A 22,939-nucleotide genomic window follows, 5' to 3' on the forward strand; every position below is an offset into this window, starting at 1 on the left:
TCAATGTTCCTCCACAGAACAAAAATTTCACAGTGTTCTTCCTGCTGGATTTTACATTATGTTATAAAAAATGGTGGGCTATCTCATGAGTGAAAGTTGAACTGGTTTCTAGCAACAAATTAGAAGCAGATGGCAGCCACAGATCAACGATTGGTGGTACTTAAAACTGTGACCAAAGGCACGTCCATTTAGGTTAACAGACCAGTCGCACCATCTACTCAGAATTTGGTTAAACTAATATTACAACAGATGGCATGACAAAGCTTAACTGTCGGTGTTGCTCACAACTCTCGTTTTCAGGCACGCTTGACTGGTGCAAAAAGCCCACATATTTTTTGAACGATGCAGAAATTCAAGAACTTCTAATGAACTACGATTCAGAGAACTTCGATATTAATTACGAGGGGTCTCTAAGGGATAGTGACAAAGAGGCCATGTTGTCTGAGGAACTCTAATTATCCCAATGAAAATAAGTGTTAGCATGCCTTAATTTTTGCTTACATTTACAGATCAAGAAGTTCGTAAACTGTTCAGCAACCTATAGCCAATAAATAGCACTTGAATTTAGGGCCTACTAATGTGTTAGACAGAAATTGGATGTGTTGCACTTTGGAAAAATGCCAGACACCCAAAGTGTTAAGAAATACAGTTGCATGGCTATTAAAACACAGCACATACTAAACAATTTTTCTGGTGGTATCAGGTAATGAATTTCGTTTACTATTACACACAGTTACTGAAAAGTGAATAAATTCAAGCACCTATAGTGAGGCCTGAATGTATATAACCCCATGTGCAGAATGCCCATTGCAATAACGTAATTCTGTGATTTTTTTAGTTGCCTGTGGCAACTAACAGAAGGAAGGAGGTAGATGGAATGTTCCAAAAGGTGAATGTGCTGAGTTTTTCTCAGTGGGTGTGCAGTTCTTTGTTTGGCCCATGCCAGCAGAACCAGGCAAGCACAGTTATCAAACACAATGCAGTCAAACGTCGTTATAACTAAGTTGCATCTAACACAAAAATATGTTTTTTATAGTATGCCGTATCTGTTACAAGCATATATTTGTTACATGCTGATATCAGCAAGAAAGATCTTATACTATTTACTTCGTTATATCAATGTTCGACGGTATTGGCAGTACTGACAGTTCAATTGTAATGACTGTAAGCTTTTCATCAGGTGCTGCCTCTTTTTGCAATGTGATTAGCACTGCGACTGCAGTTTGCGTATTGTAGGACTTACACTGGGCTCTACTTACACCACCTGTCATAATGTCAGGTAACAAGTTACGTGACCACAATAGTTTATGTATCACGAAATAGATGCTGTCTTTTTCTTTTTTTTAAGTTCTAAAAAAAAAAAAAGAGCTTAATTCACATTGCAATTAGATCTCTTCAGCCACCCCTAAATTTCAGTCATTACATTTTGCATCGCTGACTGTGCTACAAGGGCAACAAGTGGCTGTCATGAAGTCCAAACACTACCCGAAACTTTCGTATGCCTCTCCTGCTCGCCTTGTTTTGATAATAGAGGAAGGGACAATTCGCCTGCATAGCAGCAAGGCACAACAACCCTTGAAAAAAATTTCTCGCTCAGCCACTGCCATGCAAGTACGATCGCATGGAACAATTAAGCAATGAAAAGGGAACACATAAAATAACAATGTCATCTTTCTAATTAATCTAATGGAGTGTACAACTCACCACATGAGGCGTAGAGTTGAGAGCAGAGAGACAAGCAACGATGAAGTTTTCCTTCACAGTCAGAACTTGCCAGCAGCCAACCGTTTCATCTGCATACGATAGAACAGAGCTTTCAAATACATAGCCCAAGAAATCGCAAGTTACAGACAAGAGAATCAGCGGCCCCTACCTTTGCTGAGCTTTGTGATACTGCCGTAAGTGAGGTTGATGCTGATAACCTCCTAAATGTGAAATAAAACAAACATCAGGAGAGACATCTAACTGCAACAGAATACTATCTCAACTGCACTTGTATCAACCGTCTGTAGTTGTAACAACACAATTTTCTAAAGCGATAGCAGGGACTATGGCGATAGCTACTGTGGACTTTTTTCGCCTTGTTTTAAGCAGTGCGCAAGGCTGGCAAAATATCACAAGAGAGACACCAGAACAAAAAAAAATCCCATTCTTTTAGATTACGTTTGACGAATCTTGGGGTACGAGCCAAGTGCTTTACCTTCAAAATCATAAGAGCTTCCTCGACACCTATGTTTGTTTGGATGATGCTTACGTACTACTTTAGTTTGAACCTGTAAAGCTAGTCTGCAGGGAGACATTAGAATAAACACAAGCACCATAAATAGAAACGAGCATTTCCTGTCAGAATGGTTTCCGCAAGAGTGCCAGTCTGCACACTTTCTTTAATTTAAACAGTGGGCAAACAAGAGTATCCTCAGGCTGGAGCTCTGGCTTTTATGGAAATGTTGGTCCCTTGTTTGCCCACTGCTCATCACCAAGCTTCCATCTTTCTGTGAACCCTCTTTCTCTTGTTAACATTCTCAATGCAATGAAATCATAGCTAAGTAGATGGCATTGACGCAACCCAACAGTTAGGTCAAAGTGAGATTCATCATGTGGACTCTTTAGCGCAACAAAATATACTACAGATGGTGGAACCGCAGGACAACCACCTACTTGCAACTGAAAAATTTAATCGAGGCAACTTTACATATACAGTCAACGACCGTTTTCCGGACGCCCCATTTTGCGGACATGCCCGATAATTCGGACGCCTTCGCGGCACCGCCATGTACCCTATAGAGTCAATGTGCAAAAATGTCTGAAATTTCGGACGCAAAAATCCTTCGCCGACCGATTTTCCGGACTTTTTGCCATGACTGTAGGTCCGAAACAGCATTAATCATAACCACGACCGTGATTTCGATTATTTCGTCTCCTCAAACCGGCGCTCTCACATGCAGATACGCTGGCAGCCGTAGCCACCACTGGGACAACGCTAGGCCTAACTACTTCGACGTTCGCTACCAAGCTTCTTTCTGTTCTGTGCTTTGTTTTATTGCGATAGCACTTATATGGACACTTATGGAAAGGCAATAACAATTATACGGACAGGTGCAGCGGCCAAGCTTTCCTGCGGCCGTGCGCTCCCACTAGACCGGAAGGCGGCTCTGGGAGGAGGGGAAAGTGGAAAGGGGGGCATATTTCACTATGAACAATCTGACCAGACACGTCTCTTGTGTTGTGAAAAGCTGACAACATTAAAGAAATTTCTCGTAATGTAGGCACGTTTTTCGCCGAGCAGCTTCGTAACTGTGATAATTTGGTGAAAACAAATACTGGCAAAAAGTAAAATAGCAACACATAACTTCAACAAAAAATATGTTCAAGGCACTTGCCCATTTGCTGTGCCAGCAAGTGGAAAGCACCACAGTGTTGCCATCACCAATGAAGCAATTCTGTGGGAGTGCATTCAGGTACAGGCCAGGGAACTCGTTGCCTACATAGAAGTTTAGTCAGCAAGAATAAATCTTCAATTCCAATTTCAACTTACAACAATAAAGACATGGATGATTTATAATTCTGGTTATTCAAACAGCTATAAGATCCTGATTTGTCGACTACCAATTGATATTAAAAGCACTTGATTTAAGTGAGGCTCTTGATTATTTCACACTGGTCACTTTCTTGGTTAAAGCCAAAACAACCTGGCTATTGCAGCTAAACGCAGTAGAAGGGAAAAGAGACATTTACGAAGTACTGCATAATTTAAATATGCATCACTCATATCTTGCACTGAAGTCTCTTATGCTTAAGTGCACTGTTATTCACAGCACATGGAAACCCATTTAATGAAAGTTTAGTGTGAGGCTACATCATGCAAGTTGTAAGTAACACAAGTGTTGCGAAAAAGTGAAACAAAATGTTCATCACAGCGCGGCTGGACACTCACCTATTGGTGTATTAATCCTGTCAATTATGATCAACGTTTGCTTGGTCTCCCAGCAGCACTGTAATCAATTAGGCATGACGTTAGCCATGCACTTTCAAGGCCAATCAATTAAACATTTCATCATAATATCATATCACCTTATTTAAGCCTACTCAAGGATGAGAGCTTCTCCCAGATAACTCGCATGACCGCTCTCCAAAATGCACTGAACCCACCCTATGTCTGCAAATTTCATAATCCCACCACCAAGCCTGTGCTACCTTGAATAAGAATAATTATTATAGTTGTCATGAAAACTATATACAACAAAGGACAAATGAAAGAAAGCTACATTTGCTTTACTTCTTTATTCGTTCCTCTTAATCTCAACTACAATATCAGCTACCCATGAATGATCTCTAATCCGCACTGCTGCTTCTTATGTCCACAATACCCCCATTACTTCACAACCTTTACTTAATTCAACAAGCATGAGCTGTGTTCTGAGATCACTACTTTCAGCGACAACTTTCACAAGACGTAATGTGAATGGAACAATGCTGTGGAACAGATTGCCACATTTCCAAGCTCTTTTCGTGCATTTTGAAAAATTAAGACAGAAAAATAGTGCTGGCAGAAAGTGCCCATTCTACTAATTTTCTGTGTCACATCCACTTCTGCTGACTTAGTTATTATTGAAGCACGCTGTAAGTGACATTCCTGATAGCCAAAGCTGCTTGTCAAAACGTTTAATATTGAGCAGCACATTTTGGATTAGAAAGCTGTTGTTTTTGTCATGTCATCAACACTGCAGAGTTGAAAATGAGATTATGGAGAATGTCTTAATTGAAGCAGCCAGTTTCTTATCTTTGGTCACCAATAGTTCAGGAAAAGTGGCTTGCCATAATTTCATTCTCTAAACATATATAGTGACAAGAGACAATGATAACTGCAGTTGATATCTTGCGGTTATACAATCTGAAAAGAGTTTACACCTTTTGGGGCATATTTTTCTCCCACAACAATAATCGTCGTTTATCTTGCATGTCTTTCCTTTTTTTAACACTGCGTGCCTGGTACCTCCAGGTCACGAACAACATGCAGATTATCAGTGTGACATAGTATTCTTGATAAAAAAGTAGGAGCACAGAGTTTTCAAGAAAATAATACGATTATTGTTGTGGGACGAAGACATGCCCCAAAGGGTGTAAACTGTTTTTAAAGTGTAGAGGGTGAATTACTGAATGCAGAAGCTGTCCCCAAGAGAATGCAGGTAGAATATCTGGGGGCACATTTGATCACTTATCTCGGCTAACGACAAGGCATTATTAGATGGGAAAAATCAATCATAATTACAATTTTAATCGATTATTCAGAAAGACAATCATTCCATTGGCCTCCCATATGTTTTCATGTTCAACCATAATTAAAGGAAATTAATGTTGCAAAATATGTCTGAAAATTCTGCTTTTCAACACTGGCATGTCAACACTATTGCACACTATTTTCACTGAGATGGGCTTCTCAGCATGACCAAGAAAAAGCAAAAAATTTAAAAAAAGTAATTGTTCAATAACATGGCCCCAGCATCGCCTATCACAAGCCTTATTATCAGCAGAATGGACTGCTGGGCTAGTAGAAAGTAGTTCATACTTTAAAATACAATGCGAAAATAGTACTACGATGGCAGCCCCCTTTCCACTTGTTCTCTCTTCTTTTGTATTCGTCCTGTATTCATGCTGTATTTTCAAGCATGAAGCCTAATCATTCATGCTTGGTGACAGCATGCCTATCTTGACAGACAGTAGTATCTACAGTTAACTCTCTATAAACAAAACATGTCTAAATGAAAGTTTGGAATAAATTGTACTTTGCATTTTTTGCAAGTTAGTTTTCATTTCTTCTTGGTGTAACATCCTTTGGATAACCATGTTGCCTCCTGATCTTTGGTTAAAGAGAAGATTACGATAGGTTATTTTGATGTATTGAGTATTGAATTCACTTCAGTATGCATAGAACTATCCACAAAATCATAAAAAGTAAAGATTGCAGCAATGCAACGAGCAGGCCAAGCTACTTCTTTGCCTGCAAAGCCGTCGTTGCAAAGCCACATGCCGTCGTTGTGAGAAAAAAAAATTCCAAGAAACAATGCAGCATTAAATTTCTCGATCTTTTCTTTCTAGACTGCAGTTGTGCTAACAATACTTTATGCATTTACGGTAATCGTGCATTGATAATACTTCTTACTTCACTTGAACACAGTTTGAGGCAAGCAGAACACATTTCTGTGCCCTTCAAGTTCCGTTCAAGTGCAGTCCACAGCACACTATAATCATAAAGCAGAATCTAACAGCAAAATACCTTGACCAGCTGGCAGGCCTGGAAGTGAGGCCCTCCAACCTCCGACTGCAAGTACACAAGCGTGTTGCCATCCGGGCTAAACCGTGGTGAGCAGATGCTCTTGTTCGCGTCTCCAACAGTGACTGAAAATCCACCGGAAAGAAAGTTAGCCTCACTGCCCATCGCTGGAACAAGTCAAATAAACTCGTTTAAGCTTTTCACATGGTCCACATGCACTGCTGAAAGCTGGATACCGATGTCAAGATCAATTCTGTGAACCTAATAAATATTTGCAAAGCCTCGTGCAATGAACACAGCAAGAGCTGAAGTTTTGCTTTTCACAAACTGCTTTCACGTACATGTTCAGCTATGATTGCTTCACTTTTCAGTGTGTTTTGCTGGCATGAGCATGACACACGAAGTCTTGATGAAAGCACCAACAGGTCTGTTTGATTTGGTTGCACTTTCTGAACCAAGAGTGCCATGCGTGGTGCCACATGAGTTCAGGTTATGCAAGTGTAGCATGCCACCTGCACGCCTCATAGTCATTGCAAATTGAGGAGAAAAGTGCAGAAACAAACGAGCTCTTTCATCTGCTGCGGGCGGTTAGGCCTTCTAGATAAATAAGCACAAAGCAAAATAGCAGGTATTTCGTTTTCATTATTACAATTCAGTGCTATGACAGAACTACACAGTGGGAAAGAAATGGTGGCTGTGGATGCTATTTGATTGTAAAAGAAAAAAAAAAAAAGCATTCCAAGAGAAAGCCATACTATCGAAAACAATTTAGCGCATTAGAAGTCTTTCATAACATGTCTTGACGACCATTCAGGCACCAAACTTGTATACCTTCCATCTTTATGCCAGCTAGAGTAACTGTTGTGACCAAAACTGGAAGACATCCACGTTCACGCACCATACAAATCGACTAGCGCTGTGCCATGTTATCTGCTACCTAGAGCTTGCACGACAGCCGCACTTCCAAAGTAGCAAGTGCCGGAGATGCATGAACTCGTGCTGGACTGGTCTTGCATGTAGTCATATCGAAGAGCATAGTGCAGGTGACACGCGCTGCACTGTCAAATCGAGGACAAAGGTGCTGCACTTGCTGAACTAGTGCAGAAAGTACAGCCAAATCGAAGAGACCTAATTATGACTACCCCAGAGCACCAAGAAGCCCAAGGGAGAAACCTCAATGCCCATGATCACTGGAAAGCCCACTTTATAGAGGAGGTCTCACCTACTCCATAGGCTATGAGGCACTCTAGTACGAACTGAATGTTTTGAGCTTGCAACACTCCAAAAAGCAAGGAACTTGACATTAGGCATTGCGAAGAGCTTGCGCTTCGATACAGCATACACATTCCAGCTACACAGCAATTACGATGTTCTGCACCGTGGGATAGCAAGCAAATCAAGGATCAAACATAATTAATGTGTAGCGCTTACCGTAACTGTCTGTCTCAAATTCGTAGTAATACAAGCGAGATCTGCATAGGAAAGAAGACATCAAAATATACTTAATAGTAAGACAGCAAGACATCAGCAGTACTGCCAATATTTTCGCTCACTACTGTTAATTTTCTACTGCTGATGAGAATAGTTGTAATTGTCTGTCTCAAATTCGTAGTAATACAAGCGAGATCTGCATAAGAAAGAAGACATCAATATATACTTAACAGTAAGACAGCAGGACATCAGCAGTGCTGTCAATATTTTCGCTCACTTATGTTAATTTTCTACTGCTGACGTGAATAGTCATCACTAGAATTTCTACCAATATAGCCGATGACGAGTGTAGTCACCATGTGAAAAAATACCTCCCAGTGTGGAACGATAATTCGTACACACTAAACCCCATTGATACGTTTCTTAGGTCACCACAACAAAATAACCCATGATCTGGGGAAACGTAGCATCCAATGAAAGCAACGATAGCACTACTGATGAAGCAATAAATTATGTACTGTATTTGAAGTTGAATAAAAAATGAGCAATCTATTGAAAACTTGCTAAACAAAGCTCATCATTGCTGCTGGTTAGTTAGATTGAGCATTAAATACTCTTTTTAGAAAGGTCATATCTGTAAATCACACTAAATGGAGCTTGCGATTTCCATCTGGCGCTTGTGCCGAATGTTCCATAATACAGTCGAGTCCCGCTAAAACAAAATTCACGTGACATGGGAAACATTTGGTTGTGGCGGAACTTCGTTGACGTGAAATTAGTATGTATATACGTACGCCAAACGGCAAAGCCGTGAACAAAATTGAAACCATCATCCGGGAAATCTATGCGATTGCGTGGGGGCAAAGGTTGAGACCTACCGAAGGCGGTCAATAAAGTGTCAACACACGAGAGAATGCATTTCACGCCGCTGTTAGAGCATTTTTCGTACATTGCAGCCAACGTCTAACCCAATGTGCGTGCCCGGCCGATCGCGAAACAATTATTTTGCGGCGCATGCACTGCCGCAATGAAGTCATTTGAATTATCACAATTTCACTGCATATTTATGATAAAGTTGGCAAGCTTGGCAAGCTTGCGCTTACCGGAAGTTTTATTTCCAGAAGTCGGACAGCCTGGATTTCTTACGCTTCACGGCAAGCAAAGGTGTTACGCGAGTCTCACAGTCCGTTAGAAGAGCCATCGCAATGTCATTGTCGTGGGCTCTGATAACTTTTAAGATGAGGTCAAAAGGATCCATTACTTTCAAAGCAGTCGCCGGAGTCAGTGTGTCTAGTGGGTTGTCATTTTCCCCAGACGACGAGACGTTGGCATCATGTTGACAACAGCGGCTGCGGCGCGGTCGCCGTATATCTTGAAAGCAATCTGTGACGTGCACAAAGTGGGCGCCTGCGAGGGCCTCATCTTCAAAGCGATCTGCGATGTGGGCAAAGTGCAACTAGTGCTGGTAGAGTTGTGTGCGCTGTGCTTTTGACGTGTAGTCTGCATTGAAGCGAGACGGCACGGAGGTCAATTCGCTCGCTGCTATTGCCGCGCATTCTCACTCCAGCGTGTTGACACCAAGTTTCCGCGGTCATCGAGCACGTGACACTGTGCTAGGTAACTTAGTTAGTAAGCGAATGTCTACAAGTTTATATGGCCAATAAAACTACTATCCTTAGTTGGTATAGCTGCCTACTAATCTGCTATCGGAATCGATGATACGCCTTTCGGGCGAAACTGCAAATTTTTTTCATTCCACTTTCTGCCTCAGCGATCATATGTGCCTTCTCCTCGAGAGAGAGAGAGAGAAATGTACGCTTCTTTGTTGGTTTTGCCATTTCAGCCGGGCACACACCACAGAAACAGCAGCGATTGTCATGATCCCGTGTAGTCTCGCGCATGCGTGTGATGACCACGCGTGGCTATAGATTGCAATGGCGTAAATCGGTACTTTGAATTTGATTTCGCTTGCGAAAACCTCGTTTAAGCGAACATACGATCGTCACAGCTTTGGAAGGGCCTTCTAATTTGACTACTCGGCAGTTCCAATTTCAATTGTCCCAATTTCGTTCTCGAAAAGTTTGTTGAAGTGGAAATACCGAATAAAGCGCCTTCGTTATGAAGAGACTTTTTTGTATTACTTTCTATGGGCAGCTGACAGGGAATCTGAAAATCTTCGTTGTGGCGAAAATTTCAGTGTAGCGGCGTTGTTGTAGGGGGATTCGACTGTAACAGCTTCTTTTCAAGCACTCACAGCTCTTCTTCAGTTTCTCCATAGCCGTGTATATTAAGGTAACCATGCAAGCTATCAAAAGTCACAACAGCGACGGTTAATGTAAGTGCTGCTGACGTGTTGGTGGTGTGCTGTCGTAGTTATTGGACGCAATTATCAAGAAGGGAAACTGTGAGAAACAGGAAGCTATTACGCATGACTCTATGGGAACTAAACAGGATTCGTGGTTCAGACTGCAAGAGGCGGGAAAACATAACAAACGAGAAGGTATCAATGAGGTTCTACTGTATCCGTCATCTCGCTTCTAGTTGCAGTTCTCGACAATAGATGCCAGCATTTGTCAATGTCAGTGGCATTGTGTGTAGACTTTCTCTTTATATGGCCTGCTTGAATTCTTGCATTGAAAACATAGTTGCCTGCAGGCCGCATTTCTGGAAACTTTGGGGGAAATTTGGTACGATTTTCATCATTTCCTGCAGTATGTGAACAGTTAAGGGCCAGCTTGCAGAGTTACTTCAGGAAGAATGTGGTGGGTGACAATGCTTCAAAGGTCGTCGCTCACTTATGAGAAGACATCATACGAGTTTTAGCTTGTCCGTAATTATTTTCCCAATAACAGATTACTACTGGTTTACCAGAGCCGTGGATGGGAGTAGCAAAGCTGGAAAGTCATAAAAGGACTGCATGCATGCTCTTTAGTTAAACACTGTATCACAAGATGCCACTACCAGCTTTGTTGTTGTCGTACACCTTTCTGGTAACCTGACATTCTGCAAATAGTAGTACAGTTACGAACTAGCTAAAACTCTTCTCTTTATTAACTCGGCTGCTGGTTTCAACTACGATTGTCACATTATACAACATTGCCTTGCATAATTTCGAGCCAGGGAAGAAACCCTCACAACCATTGCAGTAAAAGTAACAGAGCCCCCTTGCCTGCGGTTGTTGCAGTAGATAAGCCCCAATTTCCAGGGGTTGCCCTCCCAGCCAACAAAGAGGATGCCCAGGTCTTCAGGAGCCCACACGGCCTGCCCTGGAGAGATGTTCTCGGGCATGTTGTCCAGCACATTGATGGCGCTGCTGTACACATTGATGGTGCACAGCACAGGCTGGTAGTGCTCCATGTGACATTCACCCCAGCTGTCTCGGCACAAGAATTCTGTGCCCTGCAAAGACAAAATAGTGGTGCACCACCATCATAATAGGCATCATTTTTTTAACCTTGTCCCTGTGCATGAATGTTTTAGGCATGAGCTGTGAATCTTAACCTTGTAATTTTGAGGCGTGTACGCGTGACTACTTGGGCTTGCACTCGACATTTGGACTATTTCCTACTTGCACTGCTTGAAGTGCATTCACATGACACAACATTGCCTACTCAGTGTGGACCGAACGATACGTGCACCTGTGGCACCAAATCTTGCCACAGGTAGTTTTTTTTAACAGTGCCCTTCTGCATGTCATTAAATTTCTACAAATGCTGATGGTGATCCAGTGTGAAGAAAGGAAGCAAATGGGAACTTTCAATATACCTCCACCATGTTCCTCGGCCAGGGCTTAACCGCTAGAAAAAAGCAAACCATTCAGAGCACAAGCAAAGTATACTTGTGGATGTTGCTACATGTGTTGTATACTACAGAAATAGTTGTACTGAATGCTGCATTGTTTTGGAAGACAGGTTAAAATGCTTCTGCCGGCTAAACCGCTGACTTGTTTGCATGAATTAAGCTCGTAGTTCAAGGCTTAGAAACCCACGCAACAACTTCAGTTTAAGGCTGAAACCTCCAGACCTTTTCAACTTCTTCCTTTTCAGTGCGGCTGAAGTAGGATGCTCGCTTGGGCTGCTTCTTCTCAGCGACGTAGAGTAGCTGGTTCTCACTGTTGGACCATGAGAAGTTGCTGAAAGTTCCTGCGCATGACAGTTACCAATGACAAAGCATGATCACAATGGGCATTCACATTAACTCCTCCCTCACATCCATAACCATTAACAATAGGTGTGTAATGATAATGAGGTTTACAGGAAAAGGGGTGCATTGTGGCATCAGTTGCAGAATAACTGAACTTTGTAAAAAGTGCTAGAAGGACAATGCAGGCGACAGGAACATAAGCTTCCGTTCCTACTTCTTCACACAAGGCACTTTCAATGGCTCTGGCCACACGATGTCTGGATTACAATAGCCACTTAAAGCCAAGCACAGCTGCGGCTAAACAGGTAAGTATTGAACTTGCACGCTCGCAGTCTGATGTCGACACTGTTTGAGACTATAGCTGGAATTAGAGCCCTTGCTGCCGAGCTGAGTGGGCCTCTGGAGGTTAATTACAGGCTAGGATAGTCCATTCTACTTAGCTTTGCATAAAAAATGACGCTGGAGTCGGCGTTTCGACAAGCGCACTAGTCTTCGTCAGGGCAGCAACTGCTCTAATACTCAAGTCTCCATCTTGCTGTGAACTTCTGTATTGTCTAGCTATCACATGTAGCACAAAGGGAATTACAGAAGTAAGGTTCTCCCCAAAAAGCCAATTATTGTGTAAAGCTAGCTGTAAAGGAGCTATAATCACGTACGTGCAGACACACGTGATGCTGAACAGGCATTTGCACGTACTAGGTAGCTGCCAAGCCGAATGTTAATGTATCTCCAGAGGTTTTATTGAAGGTCCTAGTTTATCGTGAGATCCAGTTTGAATAACGTTTTTTAGCCACTCCAAAATACCTATTATAGTGGAAAAGCAAACTTCAATAGAGTGTGCTGCTTTTTGAACAGGTTCAAAGCTGAAGGAGATCTTCAGCTGCACACTTGTCAAAAGGCCTTCTTGCAACCGAGTGCCAGTGTGTGGTGACAACACTTTTTCAGCAAACTTACTGAGAAAGACCAAATTTTAAGCTTTCTTCTCCACATGCAAAGGCCTACACTAGTGGTTGCACAACATATATGCATTTCGAAGAATAAGTTCAATATAATGGTGAGTCAAAAACACCGTAGTGAGCTAAGTGACTTACCACTTTCATGGACCTTGCCATGAGCATTCACAGCTTCCAAGTCGACCGAGTCCAGCTTCATATTCTGGTCCCAAAACTGAGCAAAAAAAATTATTGTACAGTGAGTTAATAAATAAGTAAAACAATCATTCCAGAAGACAGCTGTCATAAAATGTGATATGTGACAAGTACATTCGGCTTCTGGTCTCCAGAAAAGACCTTTACTGTACACTAGGATTTGCAAACCTTCAGATGTCAAACTTGTAGATGATTTAAAGGTACCAAAACTCTCTGGTTAATAACAAAGAAAAACATGGAAACTGAATTTTTAAGTTACTCAGCAAAGGTGATATGTCCACATTATGTAATCTAAAGCATCAACGCTGGCTAGCACTCCCAGGCTTAGTACACATACACAAATACTCAAGAAAGTAAGCGGAGAAGGGCGGGGGGAAGGAGGGCAGTCACTGCCGTAACCGAATTGGTAGAGTAATGCATGCCTCATGTGGACGTTGTGGGTGCGGATCCCACAGACGGCAAGTTGTCCTTTCTTCACCTTTCGTTTCCCTTTTCCTTATTATTTCTGCAGTTCATTAAAAAATCTATAGTTAATTTCCGCTATGCTTTTCTTGAATTCGCTGTTTATTGGTTTCATATGGTAGTTACTAACAAAAAGTGCACATCGATTAGACTCATATTGACTTCTGACGCTGAAGAAAGGGTTTTGACTATAAAGTGCCTATGCAGCAAGAACACTGAAAAAAAATTATATATATACATATATTCAATTCAATTTGCCATTACAACATCTAAATGGTATGGCAAAGGTTTAGCTCTGTCATACCACTCATTAATCTGTCTGGCACAGTCATTAATCTTGCCTCAAAAACAAGAAAACACAAGAGACAAACCTCCATCATCTGTTTGGATTCTCCTTTCTTGTTGACTTTCCTCAAGACAGCCTTGTACGATCCAGACTGAGAAAATGCAGTTAAAATTCTGCAAGAAGTCAAAATAGAAGAAGTCACATGAATGTCCAGATTGAATACATTGCAGTAAATGCCCTATATGCAGCACTAGGATCCTTTACTCACCCAATAATCAATCAATCAATCAATCGATTATTATTATTGTAAAAAAAATATGTCACAGCTTGCTACACTAAGTCCTGACTGCAGAGCTCAGCTCAGCTCAAGCTTGTGAGCACTGCACGGATTAATGTGGAGACACACTATATCTTGAAAAATTTATTAAAATAGAAAAGTACGAAAAGCGAAAATATATATGTGCTTATTATAGATACCTATTACCCTTCATTGCCAACCATGTAACTGTCACACCCAAGGACTAATCCATAACAGGACAGGAACCATCGGCATTCTATGTAGCAGTCTCCCTCCCAAAGACTGAGTCAATCCAATGCTAGTATAGCTAGCTTTGATAACCTGATAAGAACCAACGTATTCAGCATGACATGGTTCCTTTGAAAGAGGTCAACACTCACTCAGACGAACAGTCCTGAGGATGACCAACAGCCTGGAAGCTCAGCTTGTTCTGCTCGTCGAACAGGCCCAGATGGTGCCTGGAGAAGAGGGCCTGTTCCCCTCGTTCCACATCGCGCACCTCCCACAGGGTGTGCAGAGTCAAGGACTGACCATCCTGGCCTAGTTGCACAAATGCATCTCGTGCCTCTGGTACTCGGGCTATCTCCCGATACAGGCTCACTATGTTGCTCACCTGCGCAGGGAAGCAAACACTGCAGTTCATTCGTGCCACTTCACAGGGTACATTAGCTAACGTGCACATGGCAGCCGGCGGGTGGCTTGGGCAACTATGTTAAGTGACAGAGCTATGCTGTAACATTCTACACTTATTATGTGCATTGTTTGGCGTGTGTATAAAACGCAGAGCTGGTATAATGTATTGATTCTATTTCAATGCCATTCCTTTTTGTACTTCATCACTGGTCTGAACAATGTGCTCTGGCAATGCTATCACCAAGTTTGGCCGGCCATGATTGGTTAATGATAGGAAATAAATAAAATTTGGTGGAAGGAATCCTTAGATCATATCGGCCCGCCTTTAAGGAAACGGCTTCAAGCACAAATTTTTAGGGGTGTGAAAATATTCGCAACTTCCAAATAATGAATCGAATAGCCATTATTCGTAATTGCGAATATTTTTCTAATGCTTTTCAAATATTTCAAAACATTAACTGCACCGAAGTAAACATAAAATTGGGGAAAAAGTACGGTAAATTCACTCTTGTGGGCATAGTATAGAAATAAAATAAGAGAACTTGCGTAGTGGAGCAGGCTATGTCACTTAGTCAGCCATACTTTACAGGCTGTACAGCGATTATTCGCACTCTCTGAAGAGCCCCGTGCATGCGAAGGAGCTACTTATTTGGCCCTAATGCAGGGTGTTTGTGCTTTTAATAAACAATGCTTCATAATGTACTATGTACGTACAGAAACTTGCTAACTGAATACTGGGATACTTGAATACTGGGATGTGAACATTGTTCTATATCAATTGTGATAACGAATGTGCATTATTCGCAAACTGTTCAAAAAGTATTCGATATTCGATTAGTATTCCAATTGGTCTAATAAATCCCTATTTACAAACCCCCGACAAACTTTCATTCCATTTATTTCACCTTAAGGGTCCATAGACATTACATAAAAGGGGGCGCACATTTGTATTCGACATGGCTTAGCAGCAAGAAAAAAAGGAAGAACGCTCACGAGACGCTTTGCCACACCCGCCTTTGTGCAGCGCACCCCGCATGGCACACCTTTGTTGCATCGCATCGCCGGCCTCGCGTGCCTCTCTTTCGGCTCTTTTCCACCCTCTTGTTGATGTTGAAGGGTTGGAAGAGAGACAGGAGAGGAGCGACAAGGCGTGCCATGTGGGGTGCCCGACACAAAGGTGGTTGTGGCAAATCAGCTCGCATATTTTATTTATTTTTTTCCCCTTTTCCTCTACTAAGTGTTCCTTTTCTTCTTGATGGAGACACCCAGTAGCCGGATTTGACTGTTGTAGCCAATAGTGCGTTGCAATTGCATTGCAATAAGCGGTTTATTTCACCACAGAACACACAAAAGTTCACAGTGCATCGGCCGCTAATTGTTACATCCGAGTACAGTGGAACCTCGTTGATACGATTCTGCGTAACACATTTTTTTCTTTTCCCGATAATATGATTTGGTTGGATAATACGTTGGATGTATGATACGATTTTCGGATGATACGCTTTATTTTTCGGTTCCCGTGAAGATGGTGTCAACGACATTCCACTATTGTTAAAACCAGTATATGCTATAAGAGGGTTCAACTGTACTTCTTTCTGGATAATTAAAATCTTTGAATGTTCGTCCCCTCTGCTTTTTTTCGTGCAACCTGGTTATAACAATTATTGGTTATAACAATGGGATTTTCTTGGCACTTAAATATTATAAGTGGGTTCAAACGTATCAAGTAAAGGACTGAGACTTCTAAGAGCACCTACTCATAACAGAGTATCTAAAATTACCAGGTATACATATTTTGCCCCAAAGTAACGGCAGCACTTGCTCTTCTATGCAGTGACCATATGTTACACTGCTTTCTTCATTCATGACCAGATGACCTTGTTCCCAACAAGCGAAGTCTGCGCGCATTTTTCTAGACTGAAGCAGCACTCGCGATACTGCCTTTGCAGCTACACAGAACACCTACATTCCACATCTATTCTGTGTGCGAAAAGGAACTGTGCACCTTGTGCAAGTATACGAGTAAAACATGGAGTAACCTTACACTGTTGTACATGCACAACACACTGTATTTAGATACTATAAGCTTCCACTATGCAGACAAATTTATCTTTCACTACATATGTTGCATGGAAAGTAATTATCAAAAAATACCTCATCAGAATGCATTGCAAGAACTTAAACCGCGAATAATCACAAAAGAGGCATAGGCTGCAGAATGAAGTGTGCAGGCACTTAAAAGTTATCGTAAGGCATAAATTATAGTAAAAAACATGAGCATGACAAACAGATCATGTGCACTTCTCTACTATCTATTTATTTTCTTCTTTCTAGTGCAGATATAATACAAGCCATGATCTCATTTTTTAAAAAGATCAACAGCACATTTACTATTGGCTGGCAGTCAGATCCTACAACGCGAAGAAAGCAGCAGGCAATTTCTGGAGTGAAGTTAATGGATGTGAGGAATTCGGGCACTCCATTTTACAAGTGGTAGGTGAGAGTGGTGTTAAGTTTGCTTAGTTACATATTACGTCAGCAAAACTGCAGTAAGTATACAGATATATATCTCAAGAGTTGGAGAAATAAAAATAAAAGCAAGGTGCTTGAAATGTGAAGTCCCATCTGAACGCATTCCTTTGTGTCTATCAAAGAAACAAAATGTTTTCACCCACGTCCATGTTGTGTTGCAACTTCCTCGGGCCACTAGCAGGTCGCCTCAATATGTCGCAACGCGGTTTCTCTTTTATGGTCAGCCTGCTATTCGGATGACCGATAAGACGTCAACCGACAACACTGGGAGATAACGACGAAAGAAAAGCTGAGGGTGGCGGCGCGAATAGCTGTGCCGTCGTGTACAGCCAACCGTGTGCCGTACAATGCCTCAACAGTTGGAGAGCGCCCACCGCCGTATTAATTTCACCGGACGCGGCGCGTAACCAGAGCCGTATCACACGGACATGGGAAAGAAAAAGAGCTAGAGCGGTGACGCGTGAGAGAGAGAGAGGGAGAGACGCTTTTACTTTCGCAGGTGAAGCTGTAAGGCTTTATTTAGGTTCATTCATTTTCGTTCGGCAGGGCTCCCATAGAATAAAAAAGACCAACTGGGGCTCCGAGCGCAGGTTTAACCGAAGCACGATATCGGACGATATCGTTCCAAAGCGATGACAATGCCGCGATGTGTTCGCACACGTATACCCGCAAAAGCTACAGTGGCGGATATAACATCAAAGCAGTATTTTTCTTTTTCTTAGTATATTTGGCTTAGCGTCTGTTTTCATTTCGCGTTCTGTTAATCTGAGTGTCATCAAGCTGCGACGGCCGCCCGCTACAGACGTGCCATTTTGTAGCGATGCCACGCATCCGGCTATGAAAATGTCATCGACCCAGTGAAAGGCAACGCACAGCTGCATGTCGACTCAAACGTCCGGCCCAGTTATACGCTAGTACACTGTAGCCCAGGCAACTGTCGGACGTGCAGATATAGCACTGCGCCGTAGATGATATTCGCGCGAGGCAATTATCCCGACCTGCTTTCCGCACTACTTGTGAATTAGATAAAATTTTATTTTCCTTTAGTTTAATTTCGGAAAGTATAATCATCCTTTAATACAACTCGCCATTGCAAATTTGCCTCGTTTGCCTGGCGAAATTAAAATGCAGCCGCGAGTGGCAGGTGTACGAGGCCACATTGGCTCGCCATGCAGTGCGCTGTATACTCAATCGAATCTCTTTGGATGCACGCAATATCAGCACTCCCCAAGCACAGTACCGTACCAGAAAGATTCCTTTACACTTTCTGTTCGCCAAACATTCTCCTCAAATGCGAGAGTTCGTAGAGCGTGCTCAAGGCACGTGGCCGGCCCGTGCGGGCTTTTTCTTAGGCCTAGCGTAGAGTGAACGCGTGATCGAAAGCCAACCGAGGTGATCTAGGCCGTCAACATAAAAAAAAAAGGAAAAAAAATTGCAATTCACGCCTTATTTCAACACATCTCACTTATATAGACGGCAAAACAACATTCAATTTTTGCTGTCCAACACAAACTATTGTCACGAGAAGCCAGCGTAAAAAACGTATAAATGAAATATGCTTATGTAAACCAAGTGATCTTTCGCACAATCAACATTTTTTCAAAGTTCTGTATGTTAACACATAACAACTACTAGGCCCACAGTTGTTATTCTGGAAGCCTGCTACCAAAGAGTTGCAGTAGCCAAGTTTATCATTCGTTCGTGGGGAAAAAAAAAAAAAAAAAGGGGGGGGGGGGGGGGGGGTAGGAGCACAGTGTCACGTGCACGCCAGCATATACTTACTTCTGAATGCTTCATGATTAATTGTTTACGAGTCGGACCGTAACCTGTGAGTTAGCGTTAAACAGACAAAACTTGCCAAGGTTGACGTCTTGGTGCTGTTACCGTCTGCTTTATGTTACTCTTTAAACAAGTTGCACCTATCAATTGGTCTGCACTTTCTGGAAAAACCTCATGAGTGCTGCACCTTATTCAGTGGTGCAACCACAGAACACCCATCGCCTCAACATGCAGTGCCATGGTTGGCAAGAAGTCGTAAATCAGCTACAAGGTGAAATGAGTTAAGGTGTGAGGCCAAGTCAAAATTGCAAATTCTTTCCAAAATGTCAATTTTTTTGGTTTCCGCTTTGGTAGATGAGGAAATTATACTCCATCATTTTGCTGAAAAAAAGTTTCTTCCTATGCAGTTTCTTTCAAAAGATACATAAAAAATGTAAACCCAACCGGCGTCTACGAAACCGAAACTGAAAGTGCCAGTTTTCTGTGGAACAGAAAAAATGCCCTTGTTTGAAGTTATTTGCTGGTAATTTAAGAATTCGATCACGTACAAAAGTGTAATAATGCCATAATAGCATTTTCAACACTTTATTTATCAATTAAAATAATAAACACCTCACCAGGTGGACGTGCAATGTTTTGCACGTGTTGTTTACGTTCTGGAGGCTGCACGCACACTAAAGGAGCAGCGGATTGTTTGGTGGATGTGTTTACTCTCTGTCGCTTACTTTTTTTTTTTACTGGCAGCCACAGAATGGGGAAGTTTAGAACGCAACGACGCACAAAATGAAAGTTTGCCGGCAATCAGTACAAGGCGAAGGACCTGGAGACATACTGCAAATACTTGTAGAGCATGCTAGGAAAAAAAAAAAAAAAAAAGAAAGAAAAAACGGTGTCACACGAGCAAAATCGGACAAGAGCAAGACCCGAGATGGAACTGGCTACAAATATAGGGGATTTTAGCTCTCCTGATCATCTTATGTAAGCGCTATGCTTTGAAATCTCTTTGTTGATTTTCTCAGAACCCATCTTATTGCGATTTCTTCAAACGCAAACATCATAACTTTTTCCCTAATAAAGATTTTTTTGTCAAACTTGGCACAATTTTTTCTCACATTATTGGGTGCGCAATGAACCTCAACAAGTAAAATCGTGCCTCAAGTTTTGATATGGACACCCAATGAAAGCATACATGTTTTGGGTTATTTCATCATGATGCTTCGAGAATTCATCTGATCTCAGTAATTTTGGTTCATTGCACAGATCAAAGCCTCCCCTACACCACTGCCTAAATTGTTTTTTTTTTTATCGAGTTAAATTAGAGTTATGACTATTGGACTTGATGAGCCACATTTAATTAAGTTTTTCAAACGTAAAAATATTGAAAAAATAATGCATACTTTAAAAGGCTCACATGGGCCTAAAAAAGTGTGCTTTATGATGTAGACCATTTGTATTGTTTATCCTTTTTTTCAACTTTCTTTTCCCAGCACTTGGCCTCATACCTTAAGCCGGTACTGAAAGCTGTTTGATACATCAATAATGTGTAACCAGTGAAAAATGAACACATTTCCTCAAATAGTTGGTTACAGCAGAGCTTTGCAGGGCAGCCAACAAAAAGAATTTAGGAACAGATCAATTGTCGCTTTTGCAGTAGAGCAAGAAAAAGAATGGGGAGGGAGATTAGATTCCCATGAAGTGGCAGCCATACATTACTAAACAAAGAAAGAACATACGTCAAGTGACTCGATGCCCTGGAGCCTGAGGACAGTCGACATGCGCTTGCGTGGCAGCTGCCCCTGCATGGCCTTCTGGTGCTTGCGTGAGGTCGAGTGGGACCGGATGTCACTCAGCTTGGCCGTGAAAGTGATCTTGCAGTTCTTGCAGAACGCTATGCAGGCATTCTCTGCCACAGGCGCTAACCAGCCTGTTGCATTCGGTGAGAAAGCAAGAAACATTTTGAGTGCACACTTCAAAAATAGTCTTTTCCCAGCACAGTGTGCCGTTAGATAGTGCATTTTCACTCGGCTCAGCGTGCGAATCGAACCAAATATCAATCACAAGCGGGCAGCATGCATATGTGCAAGTCAGGCTAACAGTTTCTTCCTTTCAGTGTCAGGCGTTTTCAGAGGTGACACACCCCCAGCATAGGGTTTTTCTCTCGGATATTATAAAATTAACACAACGGTTTATTGTTGGTTGTGCAGGAATGGAAAAAAATGGCGTGAATAATGGGGAATGCTCTCTTGCTGTGGTCCTCACATTCTTATCTGACAAAAAGAATGTCAGAAGGAACATGGAGGGACAGAAACGCAGAAACATAGAGGTACGTCAATAGAGCTGAAAGGATTAACGGTTAACCGTGGGAGGACATATGAAAATGTTTGATTTCTTGAAACAATCAATGGCAGTTGTATTGTTAACTACTGTTTACTAGAAGCAGTAATAAGTAATGCAACAAATATAAATTATTTTCCTGAGTAAATAGAGCATGTCAACATATTACTAAATGGAAGAAAGCATATATCTGTCAGCACGAAAACGTTAATTATCATATTCTCGCTAAACGCTAGGTAGATTCAATCATTGTTATCATGTTGACATTCTACACAAGAGTTATTATGTAGCCTATATGATTTACAACTTGCAAAATGATTTGGCATATTAATGTACTAAATGCTACTCAGCTATACATAGATAAGGTTGCCACTATTGCTGCAAAAGAAAAGAGCTGCAATAAATATTCAGGAAGGACAGGCAGCACATCTGCTTTCTCATTATATATGTTCAAATTTACTATGCATTTAAGGAGAGAAAAAAAGTTGCAATGAATTTTACACAACTCAACAACACTTATTTAACAGCTGAATATTTCAGCAAAATGTAGCCCGAAACATTCCCTACCATTGGTCACTAAAAAAAGTAACTTTCTTGCACATTTATTAAAAATGGCATAAGGAACATGGTTTACTCTGTCTTCCTGGTCTATCGGGCAGATGTTCTCAAATTTTATAGTTGTTAATCTACAGAAGATAAATATATGCTAATACATGCCATTCAGAAGGATGAACTGGCAATAAATACAGAAAAAAAGAAAGGTTGTGCTGGACATATATGGCAGCCCTATATACTTCACACCTCACCAAATCCATGCAGGGCAGCTAGGGATGGAAATGAGAGCCAGCTTTGTGTCCCGAGAGCGGAGGGGGCTCACTCATTGTGCACCATTGATCCTACTGTGAAGCTTCCATTCAGTCGGCGTTGTGTTGAGCATAATCAGAGGTGTAGACAATGAAGGACCCCTTCCAACTCAGTACACTTGATGAGATGACATAAGAAGATGCAGTGGTGCTGAAGCTCTGACCTCAAGGCCTGGGTAGGTCTCCGGAAGTTATCCACCAGAGAACCAAGGCTCGAACTCATGATAATATGTGATGTCCATAGCCTACCACCTGGCTAGGAAACACCCAGCTGACTCTGTGATACGCAGTTTGGGTGGGGTAACCAGTTCAATCTCCTGACTGTTTATGCTTTCACCAATTTCTCAGTCCCGCATGGACAGATGATTAGAAAGTGAAGTCGCGGGAACATGTGTGGGGTAGGAAAGAGTGAAATAAAAGGTAAAGTACATGGGGGTGAATTGAACACTTGAGCTCTATAACTGCTATTTATGTGTGGGCACAACAGATACATTTTACACAATAGTAGTGTATTCATTTGCAATGCAAGTTGCATGTGACCTTTCATATAACATTGCTTCCTTATAATTCTGATGCATTTTGTCTTTTTGTGTGTAAAAAATATTGCAATCTAATTGCTTTTTCTTTTTTTCCCAGAGTGTTCTCTCTTCACAACAGACCTAGCAAGTTATGCCACTTCTCCTCCCCCATTAACCATTTTTTCTTCTTTTTTTTCTTTCCTGTAATGATCAAGATGGCAAACCCAGCTGTGGAAATGGG

The 22,939-nt window shown here is 41.7% G+C and overlaps 1 protein-coding gene across 1 annotated transcript in view; it reads right to left on the reverse strand.

Annotated features, from left to right (window-relative positions):
- LOC119460997 (acylamino-acid-releasing enzyme-like) overlaps positions 1 to 22,939 on the reverse strand; it is a 36,979-nt gene that overhangs the window by 11,193 nt on the left and 2,847 nt on the right. The window contains 12 exon segments of the mRNA XM_037722165.2: positions 1,705 to 1,793; positions 1,874 to 1,925; positions 3,381 to 3,481; positions 3,935 to 3,992; positions 6,275 to 6,396; positions 7,703 to 7,743; positions 10,872 to 11,101; positions 11,726 to 11,844; positions 12,937 to 13,012; positions 13,827 to 13,914; positions 14,420 to 14,652; positions 20,717 to 20,907. Of these exon segments, the coding sequence (XP_037578093.1) occupies positions 1,705 to 1,793; positions 1,874 to 1,925; positions 3,381 to 3,481; positions 3,935 to 3,992; positions 6,275 to 6,396; positions 7,703 to 7,743; positions 10,872 to 11,101; positions 11,726 to 11,844; positions 12,937 to 13,012; positions 13,827 to 13,914; positions 14,420 to 14,652; positions 20,717 to 20,907 (1,400 nt within the window).

This window comes from Dermacentor silvarum, chromosome 8 (assembly GCF_013339745.2).
Source record: "Dermacentor silvarum isolate Dsil-2018 chromosome 8, BIME_Dsil_1.4, whole genome shotgun sequence".
NCBI classification, from domain to species: domain Eukaryota; kingdom Metazoa; phylum Arthropoda; class Arachnida; order Ixodida; family Ixodidae; genus Dermacentor; species Dermacentor silvarum.